The 21193-nt window shown below is 39.5% G+C and overlaps 1 protein-coding gene across 15 annotated transcripts in view; it reads left to right on the top strand.

The window, feature by feature from the left end:
• LOC135095001 (ankyrin-2-like) overlaps positions 1-21193 on the top strand; it is a 195925-nt gene that overhangs the window by 135734 nt on the left and 38998 nt on the right. For all 15 annotated transcript variants that reach the window (XM_063995586.1, XM_063995587.1, XM_063995588.1 and 12 more), the window contains 3 exons: positions 528-833; positions 10772-11047; positions 20501-20920. In XM_063995586.1, the coding sequence (XP_063851656.1) occupies positions 528-833; positions 10772-11047; positions 20501-20920 (1002 nt within the window). The remainder of the gene's footprint in view (positions 1-527; positions 834-10771; positions 11048-20500; positions 20921-21193) is intronic.

The raw sequence follows: 21193 nt of genomic DNA on the forward strand, positions 1-21193 counted from the left end.
TGTATGAGGTGCTTAAGGGAAATTAGTTCAGTTGCGACAGCTGTGAGAAGGGGCCAGAAATTGTTGTTGTAACTATATATATATATATATATATATATATATATATATATATATATATATATATATATATATATATATCAAGATGTCCCGTAAAAACTTGACCAAAAAATTATATATATATATAAATATATATATATATATATATATATATATATATATATATATATATATATATATATATATATATATATATATATATATATATATATATATATATATATATATATATATGTATATGCCACCATCTGATTTATTTCCGTTATAATTCTAATCTTTTCAAATACAATCATATGAGTGAAATTTGTAACCACGGACATAGGAATAAAGAAGGGAATGATTATACATATACATCCTCATGCATTACTAAATTACACAATGTTAGATAAGTTGCAAAGTATCAAGACTAATTATTTTGAAATCTGTGATATCATCATTACAGTTGTTCTGCATTTTTGTTTTCTTCACAGAAAATCCAGCAAAACCATCAAAAACAAGACCACCTTCATACTGTGTCATGGATGATGGAAGGCAATATGGCTATAATGAACAACATCCCTTATAAGCATGAAGGCCACTCGATGGACGAAGCTGGCCTGACGCCCCTCCACGTGGCAGCAAAGCGTGGGGTGCTCCCCGAGGTGGTGGAGAAGGGTCTGCAATGTGGTATGAATCCTCATGTGGTTACCCCCGAGAACATGACTCCAGCCGACCTGGCACGAGACAGCGGCCAGAAACAGGTGCTGGAAACGTTACAGCAGCACCAGTGTGAGCAGGTGTGTTTTTACGCTAAAGAAACTAGAGTTTTCTCACCATTATCACCCTTCGCCTCGTAGGGAGGATAACCCCCTTGTCAGCAACAGCTATCCACCAATCTTCTCCACACGTCTCTGTCCTTATAGATCGCATTCCCTTGGATTTGTGTTAGGCCTGTATGTGCTCACTCAAGTGCTTCTTCTACACTGTTCGTCCATCTAGTCCTGCACTTTCATACTGGTCTTCTTCCGTCAGACACCCACTCTGACATTTGCTTTTGGTACGTCTGATTTAGCACCCTCTTGACATGTTCGAACTACCTCATCGTTCATTCTTCTATTAAATGTAACACTGACATAACTCTAACATCCTGTCCTCTCATTTCTTAACCTGTCGTGTCTTGTCACTCCATTCATCGGTTTGAGTACTTTAATTTCGACTGCTTGGATGCAATTGTCCAAATTATTGTTCAGGGTGTTATTATTATTTTGAAGTTTTACTTATCCCAAATTCCTGTTGGCTGTTTCGCAAAACTTCCTTCCCAAATATTGAAAATGTTCGACCTCTGCTAACTGTTGACTTATATCAGCTCGTCCCCTCTTCCTAACCTCTACCAACCCTCATCACCTTTTTTTTGGGGGGAGGTGATATTCATCTGCAACTGTTCAATACATCGTTTCATCCTTCCATTTCATATTGTAGATCTTTTCAACTGTCGGCAACTATTGGCAATATCATCAGCATATGCATGCTCCTTCCTAACTTCCTTGATTATGCAGTAGAGGATATAACAATCCACTTTGTCTTACTCTTATATATGTATAGTGTTGTTTGTTCTTTTTAGATTTTGTGGTACCTCATATTCTCATACCCAATGGCTTGCCATAGTTGATTCCTCGGAACCCTATCAAACGCTTTTTTTGTACGACAATAAAACCAATACATTTTAGTTTGTTCCAATACTCTTCAATTAGCATTTTAGTGTAAATATATGGTGAGATGTTCCTCAGCCTTCTCTAAAGCCACTTTACGATTCTTTAATTTTGGATTCAGCTATACTTCTCTATCGTGTTTTCAGGGTTCTTTCATAGATCTTTCCAATATGTGACAGCGGAAACATGCCTCATTAATTTCCATCGTCTGTACTGTCACATTTCCTGTGTATAGGGCAGATCATCGCTCTGGCCCAATCGTCTGGGACTTGTTTACTTAAATTCAGCATCTGGTTTAGCCCAGTGCTTCTTATTTTCTTGATGATTTCTACAGTAATCTCGTCATCTCCTGGTGTTTTACCATTCTTCATCTTACCCTTGTTTAAACTCTTCTGTTATCATCCACTAACTTTCTCATATGTCTTCCATTTCATAATCACTCACTGTTCTTTGAAACTGTGCCTCCGTGCTTGCACCTTGCCAAACCAAACTCTTTCAAATTTATGAACATCTACCTTTCCTTCTTTTTTGCCTACATTCACCCTCTTCCTAAAAATGGGTGACCGTACTAATCCCTCATACTACTGTCCTATTGCTTTAATTTCCTGCCTATCTAAGGTTTTCGAATATATCCTCAACAATAAGATTCTTATACATCTATCACTTCACAGCCTTCTATCTGATCGCCAGCATGGGTTCCGTCAAGGCCACTCTACTGGTGATCTTCTGGCTTTCCCTACTGAGTCATGGTCATCTTTTGGAGATTTAGATGAAACTTTTGCTGTTGCCTTAGACATATCAAACGTTCTGATAGAGTCTGGCACAAAGCTTTGATTTCCAAATAACTCTCCTATGGCTTCTATCCTTCTCTCTGTAACTTCACCTCAGCTTTCCTTTCTTACCTTTCTGTTACTGCTATGGTAGACGGTCATTGGTCTTCTACGTCTATTAACAGTATTGGTCCCTAGGGATCGCTTCTGTCACCCACCTTCTTCCTGTTATTCATGAATGATCCTCTAAACCAAAATTCTTGTCCTATCCCATATAATCTACACTGATGGTACCATCTTTCCATGTCTTTTCAAAGACATACAACCCCTCAAAAAGTAAATAATTCACACAGGGAAGTCACAGAACGCTGACTTCTAATCTCTATAAAATTTCTGATTGGGACAGAGTAAACTTAGTATTGTTCTGTGCCTCAAAAACTAAATTCCTCAATCTATCAACTCGACACAACCTCCAGAAAATTATCCCCTCTTCTTCAGTGGCACTCAACTGTCCCCCTCTTCTATACTGAACATCCTCGGTCTGTCCTCTTCTTATAATCTAAACTGGAAACTTAACATCTTATCTCGAACTAAAATAAGATCTATGAAGTTAAGTTTTCTGAGTCGTCTCCGCCTGACTCTGTTTTGCTCAGCTGCTGACTCTGTACAGGGGCCTTATCCGTCCATGTATGGAGTATGCTTCACATGTATGGTTCGGGGGATGGGACGGGTTCCACTCATATCGCTCTTTTAGACAGGGTGGAATCAAAACCTTTCCGTCTTATCAACTCCTCTCCTCTAACTGACTGTCTACGGGCTATTTCTCATCGCCGCAGTGTTGCATCTCTTGCTATCTTCTATCGCAATCCTCATGCCAACTGCTTTTCCTTCTATCGCAATCCTCATGCCAACTGCTCTTCTGATCTTCCTAACTGCACGCCTCCTCTCATTCCGTGGCCACGCTGCACAAGACATCTTTCTTTTTCTCACCCCTATTCTATCCACCTCTCTAATGCAAGAGTTAACCAGTATTCTCAGTCATTCATTCCTTTCGCTAGTAAACTCTAGAACTCCCTGCCTGCTTCTGTATTTCCTCCATTCTTTAACAGGAACTCTTTCGAGAGGGAGGTTTCAAGACACTTATCCTGTAATTTTTTACTTCTACTTTGGACTCTCTTCGGGGAACTCAGTATATATATATATATATATATATATATATATATATATATATATATATATATATATATATATATATATATTAGATATGAGAAGCAGTCCTCCCCCCATTCTCTCTCTCTCTCTCTCTCTCTTACAGAACTTCATCAAATTTGAACCAGATGAAATTCTGAGAAAAAAAAGATATCTTATAATATTCAGCGCAGAAGAGTGCCATTGAAAAAAAAAAAAAAATACTTGCCTGGTGGATTGGGTCAAGTGGACAGAAGAAAGCATTGTTTTGAAGCATTAAATGATGCAAGGGTTAGACTCGTGCAGTCAGAAAGGTCAGGCATTAGGTATTTTGTGGCTTCTCTAACTAAACTGTCTAATTCCTTTTGAGTGTGACATCAGGTAAATAACGTTGAGAAATGTTGGATAGAGACATCAGCATAAAATTGAATAAGGCAAAATATTTTACTGATTATTTACGAATAACCTAACGAAAGTAGGTGAGAGGACAAAGCCCTACGGAACACCACTACCTATAGATCTGTGAGAACAATGGCTGTCTACAATTGCAGTGATAGGAACCCCAGTAAGGAAACTAGAAATAAATGGGCAGATAAATAGATAGAAAACGTATGATTGAAGATCAGAATTTAAAGATTTATAACAACTTTATTAAAAAGATTCTCTAATGGCTAAAACAACCCTAAATAATTCACTAGAATTATTAACAGAGGATGGCAAAGATTTAGTAAAGAAAGCTAGAAATACGCAAATGCATTTTTTTTTTAGAACATATAGAATCTGTACTGATGATGAGAAAGAACAATTTGAACAGATAATGAACATATAGATACTGCAGAATATTCCTATTAATAATTAATGCAGATGTTTTAAAAATAAAAGAGATCAAGCTGCAAGTCTTTGATTGATAGAATTGACAAGACTGACAAAGCATCGTGCAAGCATTGAATCACAGTTGTGAAGAACGAGAGGAGGGATTCCCTCAGGGTCATAAATTTTCTGAGAACCTAGGCCAGAGAGATGGCTTAAAATACATTGTTCTAAAAAATTCAGCAACGGGCAAAGGAACAAGCCTAGAATCATGTAATGACATCTGTGGAAAGATTTTTATTATAGAGCAACAGGAAATGGCAATGGTGCCATCTTCATAACATGGAGGAGGAAGAACTGAACTATGCTATGTGCCATAAATCAAGAGAAGAATAGGATCTAGTAGGAATTTAGTTTTTCGTACTGGTGACCTGACTAGGCAGGGAAATGAGAGCAAATTGGAGAGATGAATACAAACCTTGAAAGACAGAGGAATAAAGATCACTAGAACAAAGACGGAGTACCTGTGAATGTTAGGTGAGGGAGAGCAGGAAGAGGTTCATAAGGACAACGGGAGCACCTACCGAGTAAAAAGCGTGAAAAGTTTTAAATATTTAGAATCTAAGAGGGAACAAAGCGGAGAGCTGGAGACTGAAACTAGCCATAGAATATAGTGTGCGTAGCTAAATAAGAGGCAGTCAATGGGTATTCTGTGTTACAAGAAAATTAGTGTCAGGAGTAAGGCCAGGTTCTACAAAACTGTAGTAGTAAAAGCTGCGATGGTGTATAGAGCAGAGACAAGACTGATACTTTCCAAAAGGGTGGTTTTGGGTCTACAGAGATTTCTAAAGAGACAGGACTGACGCAAAGAAATGCACAATGTGTGCAGCGTTTACAGCAAAGATGTCGTGAAAGTAATTCCACCCCATTGAAATAGATAAAGTGCCCCTGAAAGAAGATGTGTTTAGTCAAAAGAACTTTGCTTTTAATAATGCAGTAGCTGAATGCGTCACCATTCCTCACAGAAAGAGAGAGAGAGAGAGAGAGAGAGAGAGAGAGAGAGAGAGAGAGAGAGAGAGAGAGAGAGAGAGAGAGAGAGAGAGAGAGAGAGAGAGAGAGAGAGAGAGAGAGAGAGAGAGAGAGAGAGAGAGAGAGAGAGAGAGAAACCCTGGTGTGTATGACGCGAAGCGCAATAAAGCACCAGGACGTCACTTTCATTGGGGGCGGGGTAGGTATCTTATTCTTGTTCGTGTTATAATGAGTCCCTTCACTGCCTTGACAGCGGCCACAGCATATCTGTTGCTGGCAAAGCTGTGTGACGGAGACAACTAGGGTTCCACCCACCATCGAGTCAGGAAGCGGCGCGTAGTTTATTGGCCGAATTGGTGACCACAGTCAGTACTAAGAATGACGGAACATCTGTTTCTGCAAACAGAATGCAGGGCATGGATGAGATGGTATGCTGATGATGGCATGGGACAGCAGGCACGTAAGACCTCCAAGACCACATACTCTGGGCATATATCACCAGCCATATAGAAACAATCAGCAGACATCCTGCTAGAGCGGTTCGTTCTACTGAGTCAGGATCACAATGTTGGTGAGGTGTACGAAATGTTCGTTGTATGTTGTGCCATAGGCTAGATTCGCATCTTCGGCGATCTTGGTCTGCGGGATGGCTCCAAGTGCCTTATTTGGTTGTATTAATTTCCGGATGATACCAGCCCCATGATGACACGTCTAAACCTGAAGCGGCCCAACGGAGTTATGAAGCACGTCGGGTCCTGGTCATCTGCGAGTTTTATCTGAACATATCCCATATTACCGTCGAAGTTGGCCAATCATATAGCTGCGGATCCTATTGAAGCTATGTCATCATGACACGTAAAGTGACACGTTGGCCTTCTGATGTAACGCTTGAGAAGAGTGAGACACAGAGCCTCACACCTGATAATTTCTTCGGTTACTGGCACGTTCCTGTAACCCCAGATCGTCGGACAGTCCACCTTCTCAATGATATCCTCGGCGAGTAAGACATCCAATTGTTGCTTGATATCAGACAGCATAAATAAGGGAAAAAGGCAGGGGTACTGTAACTGTAAATGAACGAGCATCAGTGAGATGGATCCGCATAGGATCCATCTCATTGCTGATAATGCTGATGGTGCATCATCATTGCTGATGATGCACTGAAGACTTTTCGGCACGCTTTCATTATCGCGGTAGCATTTTCTGCCCGCCGCGTTAGTGCTGGATCATATGCATGTGGCCAGCTTCACTGTCTGCTGAAATGGTTGGATCTTGAGGGAGAAATTTTCAGGCAGAATCCTGAGAGCGATGGAAACAAACCAGTTGAGTAAGACTCCTTGAAGTTCTTTCACAACTGATGCCGTTGGCTTCTCGTTTCTCATCTATTTCACGATATGAGGTAAACGTTCCCATACAAGTGAGTGGATATTGACCCGCAGCATAAAAACTGTAGGCTCCAAGGTCGAAAGAGAGTTCCTAAGGGACCTCACTGTGTCAAGTTCCATGACGTGCGTTTCGGTCCCGGTATTTGATGTCCACGCCTTATTTTTTTTTCTTTCTTTTTCTTTTTTCTTTTTTTTTTTTTTTTTTTATGTCAGAAGGGCACCGGCCAGGGGCAACAAAATTATGATTAGAAAAAAAAAAAAAGCTCACTGAGGCGGCGGTCTCCGAACAGAGTCAAAAGCAGACGTCAAAAATTAAAGGATAAGTGTCTTGAAACCTCCCTCTTGAAAGACTTCAAATCATAAGGAGCAAATACAGTAGAAGGAAGAGAGCTCCAGAGTTTACCAGAGAAAGGGATGAATGATTGATGATAATGGTTAACTCTTGCATTAGAGATGTGGACAGAATAGGAGTGATAGATGGAGGAAAATAGTTTTTGAGGCATTAAGCAGTACTAAGTTTGCTCTGCCCCAATCACAAATTTTAGAAAGATCATAAATCAGGTATTCTGTGGTTTCCCTGCGTGAACTGTTTACTTCCTGAAGGTGTTGGACGTCTACGAAAAGACGCGGAAAAGTGCAGGGTGGTATCATTAGCGTAAGAGTGGATAGGAGAAAAGTTTGGTTTATAGCATCATTGATGGATAATAGGAAGAGAGTGGCTGACAGGGCAGAATCCTGAGGAACGCCACTGTTACTAGACTTGGGAGAAGAACAATGACCGTTTAGCACAGCAGTAATAAAACGATCAGAAAGGAAACTTGAAATGAAGTTACAGAAAGAAGAATAGAAGCCGTAGGAAGATAGTTTGTAAATCGAAGCTTTGTGCCAGAGTCTGCTAAAAGCTTTTTTGATATGTCTAAGGCAACAGCAAAAGTTTCACCAAAATCTCTAAAGGAGAAAGCCAGAAGATCACTAGTAGGGCAAACTTGACGGAACCCATACTGTCGATCAGATAGAAGGTTGTGAAGTGATAGATGTTTGAGAATCTTCCTGTTAAGGATAGATTTAAAAACTTTAGAGAGGCGGGAAATTAAAGCAATAGGACGGTAGTTTGAGGGATTAGAACGGTCACCCTTTTTCAGGAACAGGCTCAATGTAGGCAAACTTCCAGCAAGAAGTAAAGGAAGATGTTGATAAACGGAGGTGTTTGACTAGGCAAGGTGCAAGCACGGAAACACAGTTTCAGAGAATAATAGGTGGAACCACATCCGGTCCATAAACCTGTGTGGCTTTGACAGTAACTTATGGTGCAGGGCAAGGGGACACTTGTATGGTGTACGCGCTTGCCAAGAGTCGGTACACGTTAAGGTAACGTGAGAACGATATCTTTCTTCTTTTTTTTTTTTTTATGCTAAAGAGCCACTGGCGAGGGGCAACAAAAATACTGTAAAAGAAAAAGGCCCACTTGAGTGCCAGTTCCCTAAAAGATTCTCGAACTGGAAAAATAAAGCGACGGAGGATAAGGGTTTTGAAACCTCCCTCTTGAAAGAGCTCAAGTCATAGGAAGGAGGAAATGCTGAAGCAGGCAGGGAGTTCCAGAGTTTACCAGAGAAAGGGATCAATGATTGAGAATACTGATTAACTCACATTACAGAAGTGGACAGAATAGGGGTGAGAGAAAGTAGAAAGTCTTGTGTAGCGAGGCTGCTGTAGGAGGAGAGGCATGCAATTAGCAAGATCAGAAGAGCATTTAATATTCAACACTGTAGTGATGAGAGAGAGGCTGAAGACATTCAGTTAGAGGAGAGGGGTTGATAAGACAATAAATTTTGGCTTAGAAGAATATTGATGAATAATAGGAAAAAGAGTGTGTGACAGAACAGAACCCTGAAGAACATCACAGTTAATAGATGTGGGAGATGAACAATGAACGTCTGCCACAGCAGCAATAGAACGGTCAAAGAGGAAACTTGAGATGAAGATACAGAGAAAAGGATAGAAGCCATAGGAGGGTAGTTTGGAAATCAAAGCTTTGTGCCAGACACTAGCAAAATGTTTTTGAGATATCTAAGGCAACAGAATGACCAAGACTCATTAAAGAAAGCCAGATCACCAGTATAGCGGCCACGATGGAACCCATACTGGCGATCTGGTATTTGGTTGTGAAATAATAAATGTTTAAGAAACTTCCTGTTGAGGATGGATTCAAAAAGTTTAGAGAGACAGGAAATGAAATCTTTTTTTAGGAACAGGATGCAAACTTCCAGCGATAAGGGCAGGAAGATGTTGATAGACAGAGTTGGAGGAGTTTGACTGGGTAAGGGTGCAAGCACGGAGGCACATTTTCGGAGAACAAGAGGAGAGACCCCATCAGATCCATAAGGCTTTCGAGGATTAAGGCCAGCAAAGCCATGGAAAACATAATTCCGATTGGTCTTAATGGATAGCATGAAATAGTCGGAGAGTTGAGGAGAGGAAGGAACAGGCCCTGAATCATCCAAGGTAAGGTTTTAATAAGAGGTTGAATGAAAAGTTCAACTTTAGAGATAGGAGTGATGCCATCAGGTTTAAATAAAGGAGGATATGAGGAATAGGTAAATTTATTAAAGACATTTTGGCTAGGTGCCAGAAATCACGATGAGAGTTAGATTTAGAAAAATTTCCACATTTTCTATTGATAAAGGAATTTTTGACTTGTTGGAGAACGGGCAGAAATATAAAGTGCATGAGATTCGAGTGATGGAAGGCAGCCTCTCTATCATGTATATAGTACGAGAACAGGCTGTGTTAAACCATGGTTTGGAAGGTTTAAGGCGAGAGAAAGAGTGAGAAATGTACGCCTCCATGCCAAACATTCTCAGCTCTGTTATGCGCTCAGCCCAGAGACGGGTCTTTGACGTGGAAGCAGTAATCATTCCAAGGAAAACCAGAATAATACCTCCTCAGGTCACAACAATTAACAGATGCAAGACGCCAGACCCAACTCTGCTTTTGGGGATCCTGAGAAGGGATTGGAGCGATAGGGCAAGATACAGGTTTGAGGCAATGATCGGAGGAACCCAACGGATAAGACAGTGGCAGCATAAGTAGAACAATTAGAGGTTAGGAAAATGTCAAGAATGTTATGCGTAATGTTAGTAATGAGATCGGAAAACTAAAGTTGGTGGTGAATACTGAAGTCTTGAAAAATGGAGATCTCCGCGATGTGCTCCACTTTCAAGTTAAGTTGCCAGACTTTCTTTTATATTCAGAGGAGAGGTGAAAGGTATGCTACAGAGATAAATTTAGTTTGAGAGTGACTGTAGTCGAAGCCAGATGGTAGAAAATTCGGTAGGTTCAAGAGCGTGGGCACGAGAGCAAGTTAAGGTCAGCTGTCAGCTACCTTCCTGTGTTTCGTTGAGGAAAAGCAGATAAAGTTTAATAGAGGAGAGGTGATGCTCCACAGATTGAAAATTAAATCTGAGGCCGCAAATGTTGCAGATATTAATGTTAATGTTAATGAAGAAAAAGTTGAGAGTGTATCAAGACTGAGGATCGATGCTAGAAGAGCAGTCCACACACACGGCAAATGAGCGGGGTTCTTTCCTTCTTTTCTTCTTTGGCTAGTTTCTTTTACATAAAAACAATTACATTTATCTTAGATTATTGCATATGAAATCACCACATCTTCCATCTTCCTTTCTTTCTCTCTTTCCTTCCTTTTCCTGGTGTTATCATCACTGTTTTCCAGTTTTTCTATCTCTAGAATGGCGTCAGGCCGTGAATTTCTCCGTGTTTGGAATGATCAGCCATACAGTTTTCCTCTGTTTCTACGTTTCACACAGATCCTTCTAATCTTCCGCAGGACAATTCGACGCCTGAACAGCTGTATGAAACTCTTCTCTCAACAATTAGTATAGGGGACGACGTTCAACTAGTTTCCCGCCTCCTGTGTAAAGGCACACCCACTGAGCTACTAGGCAGGCAATCTCTGTCTGCACTCCAGCTCGCTGTTACTACAAACCGTGTCCGGATTGTAAACCTGCTGCTGGCTAAAGGCGCGCTGCTTTCCGCTGGACTGCTGCAGGTGGCGTGGCAGAGCCCCGATACGACCCCCACGATTCTTGCCGCTCTCAACAATGTGAGTATTCGCATTCTCTTATTTTTGTCTGTCAACAAAACCTCACGTTGAAAGCGTAGACGAACAGATAAATACTCAAAAGACGTTTTAGAAAACATAAGAGGACCAATTGTTGGAGTTGCCACATCAGCAGTTACGTTACCCTGCAGCGGGACACCTAACCCTTTCACTCACTGCGACGCGATTATCGTCAAAAGGGAATCGTATACATCTGAACTTTTGACGTAAATCGGGTAGAAAAAAAAATAAATAAACAATTAAATAAAATAAATAAATAAATTAATTAATTAATAAATAAAATTCGCAAAAAAATACAGCTTCTATCGTGTCACAACATGCTCCGTCAAATATTCAAGTTAGACCAATCAAATAACTATATCTCAATTTTCTTGGTTATGTGGATTTGCAATTATTTGTTCCTGTGAGCCTTTGTCCTTTCAGCAGACAGCCTGTGAGCGCCCCATCATCATTCTTATACCTTTATAGTAAGTCCAAACTAATTTGGCGGCTAGGGTGGGGTCAGCGCTGCCAATTTTCCTAAAATTACGCTAAGTAACTTCTGTGATACATTTAAAAGGTGTTAGAAATAAGACGGAGAAATAGTAAATATTCTCATCTTGTAAATATTATGGTATCCCACAAAAGTTAGTCATAATGCATATATATCTATACATCAATAAATAAACGTGAGAAATATTGTATGTAGTGTTGCTGGGAAAATGGTATTCCCTTGTAGCAGTTTTAAGGTTGCCAACTACGTTATGTATGACTATATTTAGGTGGTAACCTGAAGAAATGCACGTGGGAAAAGTGTCACTCATTTAATGAAAAAAAAAAAAAAAGTTAAACTCATGGAAAAAGGCAACACTCACCCAGCCAGTCTGACCCAGCCCAGTGAGACGGTGACGTGCTGCTTTTCTGAACTCTCACCAATCACCAAGTTTTACGTGGGCAAATATGTGTTATCTAGTAATACATGCTTATAAGGTAATTTGAAGGAATATAAGTTGGAAATGTATCATATATTTTGTTGTAGATCGTGATATTGCATGGTGTTGGTGTATAAAGTCTAATGAAAACTCAAACATTTTCATATCTTAATTAATAACTACTAATTATTTACATTTCTTACAAGTCAAAATTCCTCACTTGCATTCATCTTCTGTTCATTCAAAGTTATTTGGTTTTATTTAACATTTCTTCAATATTTTCAATATTTAATGCAATCATCGTGTAAGAACACATAATATAACATTCATAAATACATTTAATATTCAGTCGGTGCAATTAATGCTCAGTTTGAAAAACACACATCAGTATCACATCAATTTCCATAAATATTCCATATTTAAGTAAATTTTCGTACACCATAAAACATCAAATAAACATCCTACTCCTTTAACAAGATACTTGATTTCTAGACTGCACTACGCTTTCAAGTTCCAGTTACTTCTTAAGGCAAGGACCTTGCCTGGCACACTGAACAGCGTAATACCACGGTATTTGTTGCAGTCCTGGCGGTCCCATTCCCCTTTCCAGGTAGGGACGACTAGCCCTCTCTTCCACTGAGGAGGAATGGTACCGGACTGCCATGCGGCAGTGCCGGGCAGTCAAGAGCGCAAGCAACCCGTGGATCATGGCAATAGGCAAAAAATATGCGAAATATACAAGTGGGTTGGCAGCTTCAGGAAGCTCGCCCATGAACATGCTAAAGCATCCTCTGTCCTTTGTAAGCAAGAAATCTGAGTAACTTCCATGTATAAAGCTTCCTACAAGCACAGGAGATGAATATTCATGTACTACTTACCTCATGTACGAAATAAGGACGGGAGAAAGCGAATTAATGTGGAGGTGGACCAGGCATCAGCTGACGACATTGTTGGAACACGCGATGGTGCCGCTTCTTCCATGCGAAAAGCGTATAACTTGAAATACCGAATATTTCATAGTTCTTCTACTTCCACTTATAAATAAACAATATGTACTTCTTAATCTGATCACAATTCTCCCTCATACGTTTTACTTTACCGAACATCCTTTACACTGTAAATAAACGTGACAGACACCCTGCAGGAAAACATGACCTTATTTCTTTACTTCTACACTAAAGTCTTGTAAACGTGTTTGTGTCTTTAAATATTTCCTCATATACTGGTCGAGGATGACTGAAATTCACGTATTATACGCCAGTGACAATATATTAGCACGTCATTATGCATAAATGACGATATAATGAAGTATTTAATCCAGAGGTTAAAAGTATTTAATCCAGAGGCTAAGATTGATGGTTATACATTGTTCTATAAAGATAAGGAAAACAGGAGAGGAGGAGGGGTCGCGTTATACGTTAGGGACACATTACAGTGTTGTACTAATAGTAGAATTAAGACAGATAACAAAGCAGAGTCGATATGGGTAGATATTAAGGAAGGATCACAATCAGTAGTACTGGGAGTAGTGTACAGACCACCGACCAGTACAAAGGGAATTAACACCTCACTGTGGCAGGAAATAAATAGAGCAGGCAGGTACAGTCAGGCATATGCGGCAGGAGATTTTAATTTTAGGAATATCGACTGGAGCCTGATGATGGGTAACAGGGAAAGTAGAGGAATTTCTCAAGGTAATTCAGGATAATTTTTTTTAAACAGGTAGTCGTAGAACCAACAAGGGGGAATAATAATCTAGATTTAATTCTTACTAACAGGGAGGAAGCAATCACGCAGGTAAAGGTTGGAGGACGGCTAGGTAACAGTGACCATAGGGAAATTAGGTACAATTTAAAATGGGAAGAAACTTTTAGAAGCAAAAACACTAGTAAAATACCTGACTTTTGGAGAGCAGATTTTGAGGAATTAAAAAGGTACCTCCAAGGAATTGACTGGCAATGGATGCAGGGTGAGGTCAGGTCCGGGACGGAGTTGAGAGAGATAAGGCAAGATGAGAGAGGTGAGGTCAGGTGTGAGGGTGTAGGACAAGAGGAGGGAAGATGTGTCCGGAAGGGGCGGAGGAGAGAGGGAGGGGGAGATAGGTGTATGTTGGAATGTCAGGTCATGCTGAAATGAGAGGTGAGGTCGAATCGACTAGATGAGGGAGTGGAGAGGATGGTAGGGGCCGAGATGGGGGGATTAAGTGAAGTAAATGTAGATGAACTGCATAAATATTTCGTAAAGTTCATACGGGTCAGTTAGCATATATCCCGTATAGGGCAATAAGATCACAGAAAATGACCCTAATTGGATGACTGCTAGGTTAAAACATTATATAGGGCGTAAGAGAAGTATATATAAAAAATTAAGGGCAGGTGAAGAAGTTTTAAGGTCACAATATAATGAATTAGAACAGTCAGGAAGTTAACGAGAAAAGCAAAGGGCAATTATGAATTAAAGGTAGCCAGCCAGGGGGAAGACGGACCCCAAGGGATTTTATCAGGTATACAGGACGAAGAATAAAGATACTATAGGTCCATTAAAGGCAGCAGATGGGGAGCTGGTTAGTTCTGGGGAGGAGATTAGTAAACTTCTGAATGAGTATTTTTTAACTGTCTTCACCCAGGAAAACATGCAGGATACGCCAGGTAGTGAACAGATGTTTAGAGCAGATGAGAATGAGAAACTGACAGATATTTCCATAATTAGGAAGATAGTGGAACAGGAGATAGATAGGCTAAAAAAAAAAAAAATTCAAGACACCAGGACCAGATGAAATATATCCCAGAGTACTTAAGGAATGCAAAGAGGTTATTAGTGAGTCGTTAGTTTCTGTCTTTAGGAAATCACTTGAGTCAGGTGAGGTACCAGTAATGTGGAGGCAGGCTAATGTAATACCCATCTTTAAGAAAGGGAATAAAACTTTAGCGTCTAACTATAGACCTGTCAGCTTAACTTCAGTTGTAGGTAAAACATTAGAGTCAATAATAGCGAGGAACATTAGGAAACATTTAGACAAACACAACTTGATAAATCAATCACAGCATGGCTTCACGAAGCGGAAGTCTTGCCTGACAAATTGTTAAGTTTTTACAGTAAAGTGTACTAGGCAGTAGATAATGGAGATAATTATGGCATCTTATATCTGGACTTTAGTAAAGCATTTGACAAGGTACCCCATCAAAGGCTCCTGAGAAAGGGTTAGGGCACACGAGATAGATGGGAAGGTGTTAGGCTGGATAGGGTCATGGCTTAGCGACAGGCGACAGAGTTGTAATAAACGGCTCTAAATCCGAGTGGGTTAGTTGCCACAGGGATCAGTATTAGGGCCATTGTTATTTCTAATTATATCAGTGACTTGGATAGTGGAATTAGTAGTGATGTTAGTAAATTTGCGGATGACACAAAGATAGGTAGATTAATTAGGTCAGAATCGGATGCCATCGCCTTGCAGGTAGATTTAGATAGGATGAATGAATGGATGGACAGATGGCAAATGCAGTTTAATATCAATAAATGCAAAGTACTTAGCGTAGGTAGAGGAAACCCACACAGTAGTTACACATTAAACAACCAAACTCTGGTAGGTACAGGGTACGAAGAAACATTTAGGAGTTATAGTTAGCTCTGAACTCCGTCTAGGAAAACAATGCATAGAGGTCAGAAACAGGGCAAATAGGATACTAGGATTAATTTTTAGGAGTGTTAAAAGTAGAAGGCCGGAAGTAATATTAAAGTTATACTTGGCGCTGGTCAGACCTCATCTAGACTACGCTGTGCAGTTCTGGTCCGCACATTACAGGAAAGATATAGGTCTATTAGAATCAGTACAGAGGAGAATGACTAAAAGGATACAGGGGATGAGGAGTATTCCTTACGAGGCGAGATTAAAGTTGTTAAATTTACATTCTTTAGAGAGACGTAGGTTAAGAGGGGAGCTGATAGAAGTCTTTAAGTGGTATAAGGGTTATAACAAGGTGGATGTAAGCAAAATTCTTAGGATCAGCAATCAGGGTAGAACAAGAAATAACGGGTTCAAGCTTGAAAAATTTAGGTTTAGGAAGGAGATAGGAAAAAATTGGTTCACAAATAGAGTGGTAGATGAGTGGAACGGACTCAGTAATCATGTTGTTAGTGCTAGGACACTAGAGAGCTTTAAGAGAAGATTAGAGAGGTTTATGGATGGGGATAATAGATGGAAACAGGTAGGTATATTTCATACAGGGACTGCCACGTGTAAGCCTGGTCGCTTCCTGCAGCTTCCCTTATTTCTTATGTTCTTATGTTCTTAATTATGTCCCAAGGGAAAGGTCCAAGGGAGGTCTCGAGGTACCTTGGATCTGCTAAGTTTTACTTGGAGGAAGATGTTGTGAGACAGGAATATCACCGTCTGTCTGCTACTGTCTATTTTTCTCTGTCACTATTCACATACAGTTGTTTGGGACTGCCTATTTCTCTCAGAAAATTATCTCCATTTACATAACATATCTACTATTCACGTTGCTTATTTACGCTTATGATCCGTACACAGGCGTGGCACTTGATGCAGAACGCCAATCAAAGTATACGGGCAGTTTGGAGGCGAGCTTAAGTAGGTGTCCCCAACATAATACCGTTATTCCCCTTTTGAGCCAGGCTGTCTTCTCCAGCGGTTTATGGCTTTCTTCCTGTTTTGAATTGTTTGTGTCCTGCTCTCATGTTTATTTTTTTCCTCGGCTCCCTCGCTATCAAGTGCTAATGACCTTCCCGGTGGGGTGACCGCTTGTTTTCTCTCTAGTTCATCCGTCTTCTCCATTTCTTCTTTCTTATTTATTCTATCTTCTCTTCCTTTCTTCTTACCTTTTTCTTTTCTTCTTTCTTCTTTCGAAGTAGTACAATATATATACTGTCGTGTGGGGTCACCACAACTTATTGAAAAATAACGATGAAAATAAAACGTTGACTTCATTGGGAATGGCGAGGTGCAGAACCACCCTTCATTCGTCCCCTGTGAGGCGACCCACATAGTGCTGTTTCAGGAAAAGAGGAGACTTAGACCTTGAAAGATTTTGACACTTTCAAGGAGTTTTTGGCTAGTTGGAAAACAGACTTGGCATGTTTCCGAACAAAAATATAAAGTGCATGAGATTCTGGTGATGAAGGCTTAAGTACGTTTTGTGGGCCATCTCTCCATCATGTATAGGATGAGAACAAGTTCTATTAAACCAAAGTTTGGAAAGTTTAGTTCGAGAAATAGAGTGAGGAATGTACGCCTCCATGCCAGACACTATTACCTCTGTTATGCGCTCGGCACAAAAAGACGGGTCTTTGACACGAAAGCAATAGTCATTCCAAGGAAAATCAGCAAAATACCTTCTCATATCCCACAGCTAGCAGAGGCGAAACGGCAGAGGCACGTTCGCTTAGGGGGATCCTGAGGAGGGACTGGAGCGATAGGACAATATACAGATATGATACTGTGATCGGAGGAGCCCAATGGAGAAAAGAGGGTGGACAGCATAAGCAGAAGGATTAGAGGTCACGAAAAGGTCAAGAACGTTGGGCTTATCTCCAAGACGGTCAGGAATACGAATAGGGTGTTGCACCAATTGCTCTAGGTCGTGGATGATAGCAAAGTTGAAGGCTAGTTCAGCAGGATGGTCAGTGAAGGGAGAGGAAAGCCAAAGCTGGTGGTGAACATTGAAGTCTCCAAGAATGGAGATCTCTGCAAAAGGGAAGAGGGTCAGAATGTGCTCCACTTTGGAAGTTAAGTAGTCAAAGAATTTCTTATAGTCAGAGGAGTTAGGTGAGAGATATACAACGCAGATAAATTTAGTTTGAGAGCGACTCTGTAGTCATAGCCTGATGGTGGAAAACTCGAAAGATTCAAGAGCGAGGGCACGAGAGCAGGTTAAGTCGTTGCACACATAATCGCAACATCCAGCTTTGGATTGAAAATGAGGATAGAAAAAGTAGGAGGGAACAGAAAAGGGGCTACTGTCAGTTACCTCAGACACCCGAGTTCTAGTGAGGAAAAGAAGATGAGGTTTAAAAGAAGAGAGGTGATGTTCTACAAATTGGCAATTAGATTTTAGACCGTGAATGTTTCAGAAGTTAATGAAGAAAAAAATTTGTGGCGGGTGTCAAGACACTTAGGCTCGTTATCAAAAGAGCAGTACGACCTGTGGACACTTGTGGTCTCCTCCCGAGACGGGGACTCCGAGGCTGGTGTAGGAGTCGTATAGGATGTGGTGTAGTATGTAATTTCTATTTCTTGATTTTAATAGTGGGATCATTTTGGCTCTCTTAAGTTCATCCGGAAAAAAAAAAATCCTTTCTTTAAAGAGGGATTTACTATGCGAGTTAATGGCATGGAAATTAGGCTATATGTGTATTTTAAAACAGTAGGAGGTATTTCGTCAAGAGCAGAAGAAGAGGTTCTTAATGCCTTTTGGTAGTTTTCAATTTTATATTAGTAACAGGTGATAAATAGAGAATAATTAGGCGAGGTATATAAATATTTCATATATGCATCTCCTACAGTATCTTGGTTCTGTCCCCAACCTTCAAAAAATGGTCATTGAATTTATTAGGAATGTCATGACAAAGGTTTTAATTCAAATGTTTTATTTTTCGCATCAGAGGATCTACCAAGAATATGATTTATAGATTTCCAATATGATTTTGGATTACCCTGGTTATTAATCAAGTGGTTTTGGTTGTATTTATTTTTTGCAGCTTTCAAAAGTGACGTTAATATAAATTTCATAATGTTCTCTGAATGTTAAACGCCATCTGTGTGCAAAATTTTCGTTTTTTTTTTTCTGACATTTTCAAAGCCTGTGTAATGTGTGGACTACGTTCTTTTTTACTATTTATTTATTTTTTCTGGAAAACACTGATCGAAACAACCTTTAAACTTTAAATAAATTTAATTACAAGCATTATTAGAATAAATATAATTTATTATGTCTGACCAGTTAGTTTGGGAAAGAATATTATAAACTTTTCTAAGGAGTCCTGACTAAATATTTTTTTTTTTTTTTTTATTATAGGAAGGATTGGAGTGAAAATATTCGTCACATTTAAATGTAGAGATTACAGGGTAGCGGTCAGCTTCATCTGTATTAATTATATAATTTGATACACTATTTTTCATTTGTGATGACCAAATGTGATCTGTAAGTGTGGCTGAGGTGGCAGTTACTCGTGTTGGCAAGGTTGTTAGAGGAAATAGAGAGTAAGTGAGCATCATGTTGATAAATTCTTGCACATTGCCATTATCATGTTGTAATAAATCAAAATTGAAATCTCCAAAAATAAATATTTCACAATAATTTTTTTTTTTTTTTCAGGTTCAAAGTTTCATTAAATGCATTAAGGAAATTATTTATATTACTTTGAGGAGGTCTGTGAATATAAATTATGCTTTTCCATTAAATTTAGCTTTAGCTCCCAAACTTTCAATAAAAGCTTCCAGTAGAGAAAATTATAGTCTATAATCTTATAAAATTTGTACATATATTTGAAATATAAATGGCCACTTCCCCCACAGTACCTGTTTTTGTTATTAGTTGCATTACGGCAGAGTATATAATGATGACATATCTGAATCCAGTCGAGTTTGTGAAAGAACCATTACATGAAAGTACAGTCAACAAAATACTGTAAGTTGGTAGAAACTGATCTGATATTCAGTGTTAATAAGTTGATTACTGTATTATTAATAAAATAAAGGAAGGCAATCTAGGAAAATATATACAGATTTAGGGAGATTTACATTTCTTGATCGTATATAAAACTGATTAACATCTAAGTTGTTGTTATAATTGTTGTCTTGTACAATGTATGGATCAAAACAATCGTAATGTTCTTCTCTTTGTACATTATATAAGCTAAAACAATCCAATAAATCATCATTATTAAGAGACGCAAAGAAAAATATTAGAATCGATTATTGGAATCATCGTAGTAGTAGTAGTAGTAGTAGCAGTAGTAACAGTTCTTGTAGTAGTAATGTTGAAAAAAAAGTTAAAATTTTTATAAATACAACTGAGATAATAAAGTAGTGATAGCGGTAGCAGCAGTATTACTAGTATAGTAGTAGAGTAGTAGTAGTAACAATGTAAGCAATGGTAGTAATAGTAGAAAAGTAGTGGTACTGTAAGTAGTGGTAGTGTGTGTGTGTGTGTGTGTGTGTGTGTGTGTGTGTGTGTGTGTGTGTGTGTGTGTGTGTGTGTGTGTCAGGGATAAACAGTTCAAGTAAGTTCAGTACAGATACGAATTAAGGTATGATCTGCATTCATAATAAATATTAAAATAACAGGAGACATAGAAAGTATAAAACTAATACAATTCTTTAAAAAAGAAACACTTAATCTTAGATGTAATCTTGGGCCAATTTCAAGAGTACCCGATGGTGTTTACTAGCATAGTTATAGTTTCCTCGTATATTGGATGGTGCCCTGATACCAGAACAACATTTAATCAAGTAGGTTACAAAATGGTTCACCAACCAGGTCATCTAATCTGATTGTCACCACAGGCCTACTGCTGCCGGCTGCTTGCGGAACGCCGTCGTCTGGAGGACGTTGACCGTGTTCTTGTTGGTGGCATCGACGATCTGCTGAGTATAATTAAAGGACATACGCCATGGAAGGCTGCCTGGCCTAAAAATAGCAGCCACGTGCACTTGAGTCGACTTTTGACTGAGGCCTCGCGCGCTAACTGTCCAGTGACAGCAGCCTTCCTCCACAAGGCAGGCGCATGGGTATGTTTCAGCGGGGATGAAAAACGCCCACACACCAAGGTTACTACTGCCCTACACGCCGCGCTGGAAGCCAACCACTACAACATGGCCGAAATGCTCATTAGAGACCTCAGAGCTTGCCCATACGTGCCAGATGCTAAAGGTCGTCTCCCATGCCACCTTATGACCATGGAGCAGAGGCGGAAAGTGCATCAGGTTAGTCTCTCTCTCTCTCTCTCTCTCTCTCTGAATACATTTTCCTTATTAGCTGATCTGTAGTTGCCAGAATAGATTCTCAGTATGTATATATATTTAGTGCCCTCTAAGGGGGTGTGATGTTCCCTTGTGGCACACGATAATTACAAATCCTATCACTGGATTAAAAGAAATACAAATATTGACACTTTTATAGATTTTTAATTGATAATGGAATAAACCGAATAATAATAATAAAAAGAAAGGAATTCAGAAATACAAAATAAATGGTAG

The sequence above is a fragment of the Scylla paramamosain genome, chromosome 47, assembly GCF_035594125.1.
Source record: "Scylla paramamosain isolate STU-SP2022 chromosome 47, ASM3559412v1, whole genome shotgun sequence".
NCBI classification, from domain to species: domain Eukaryota; kingdom Metazoa; phylum Arthropoda; class Malacostraca; order Decapoda; family Portunidae; genus Scylla; species Scylla paramamosain.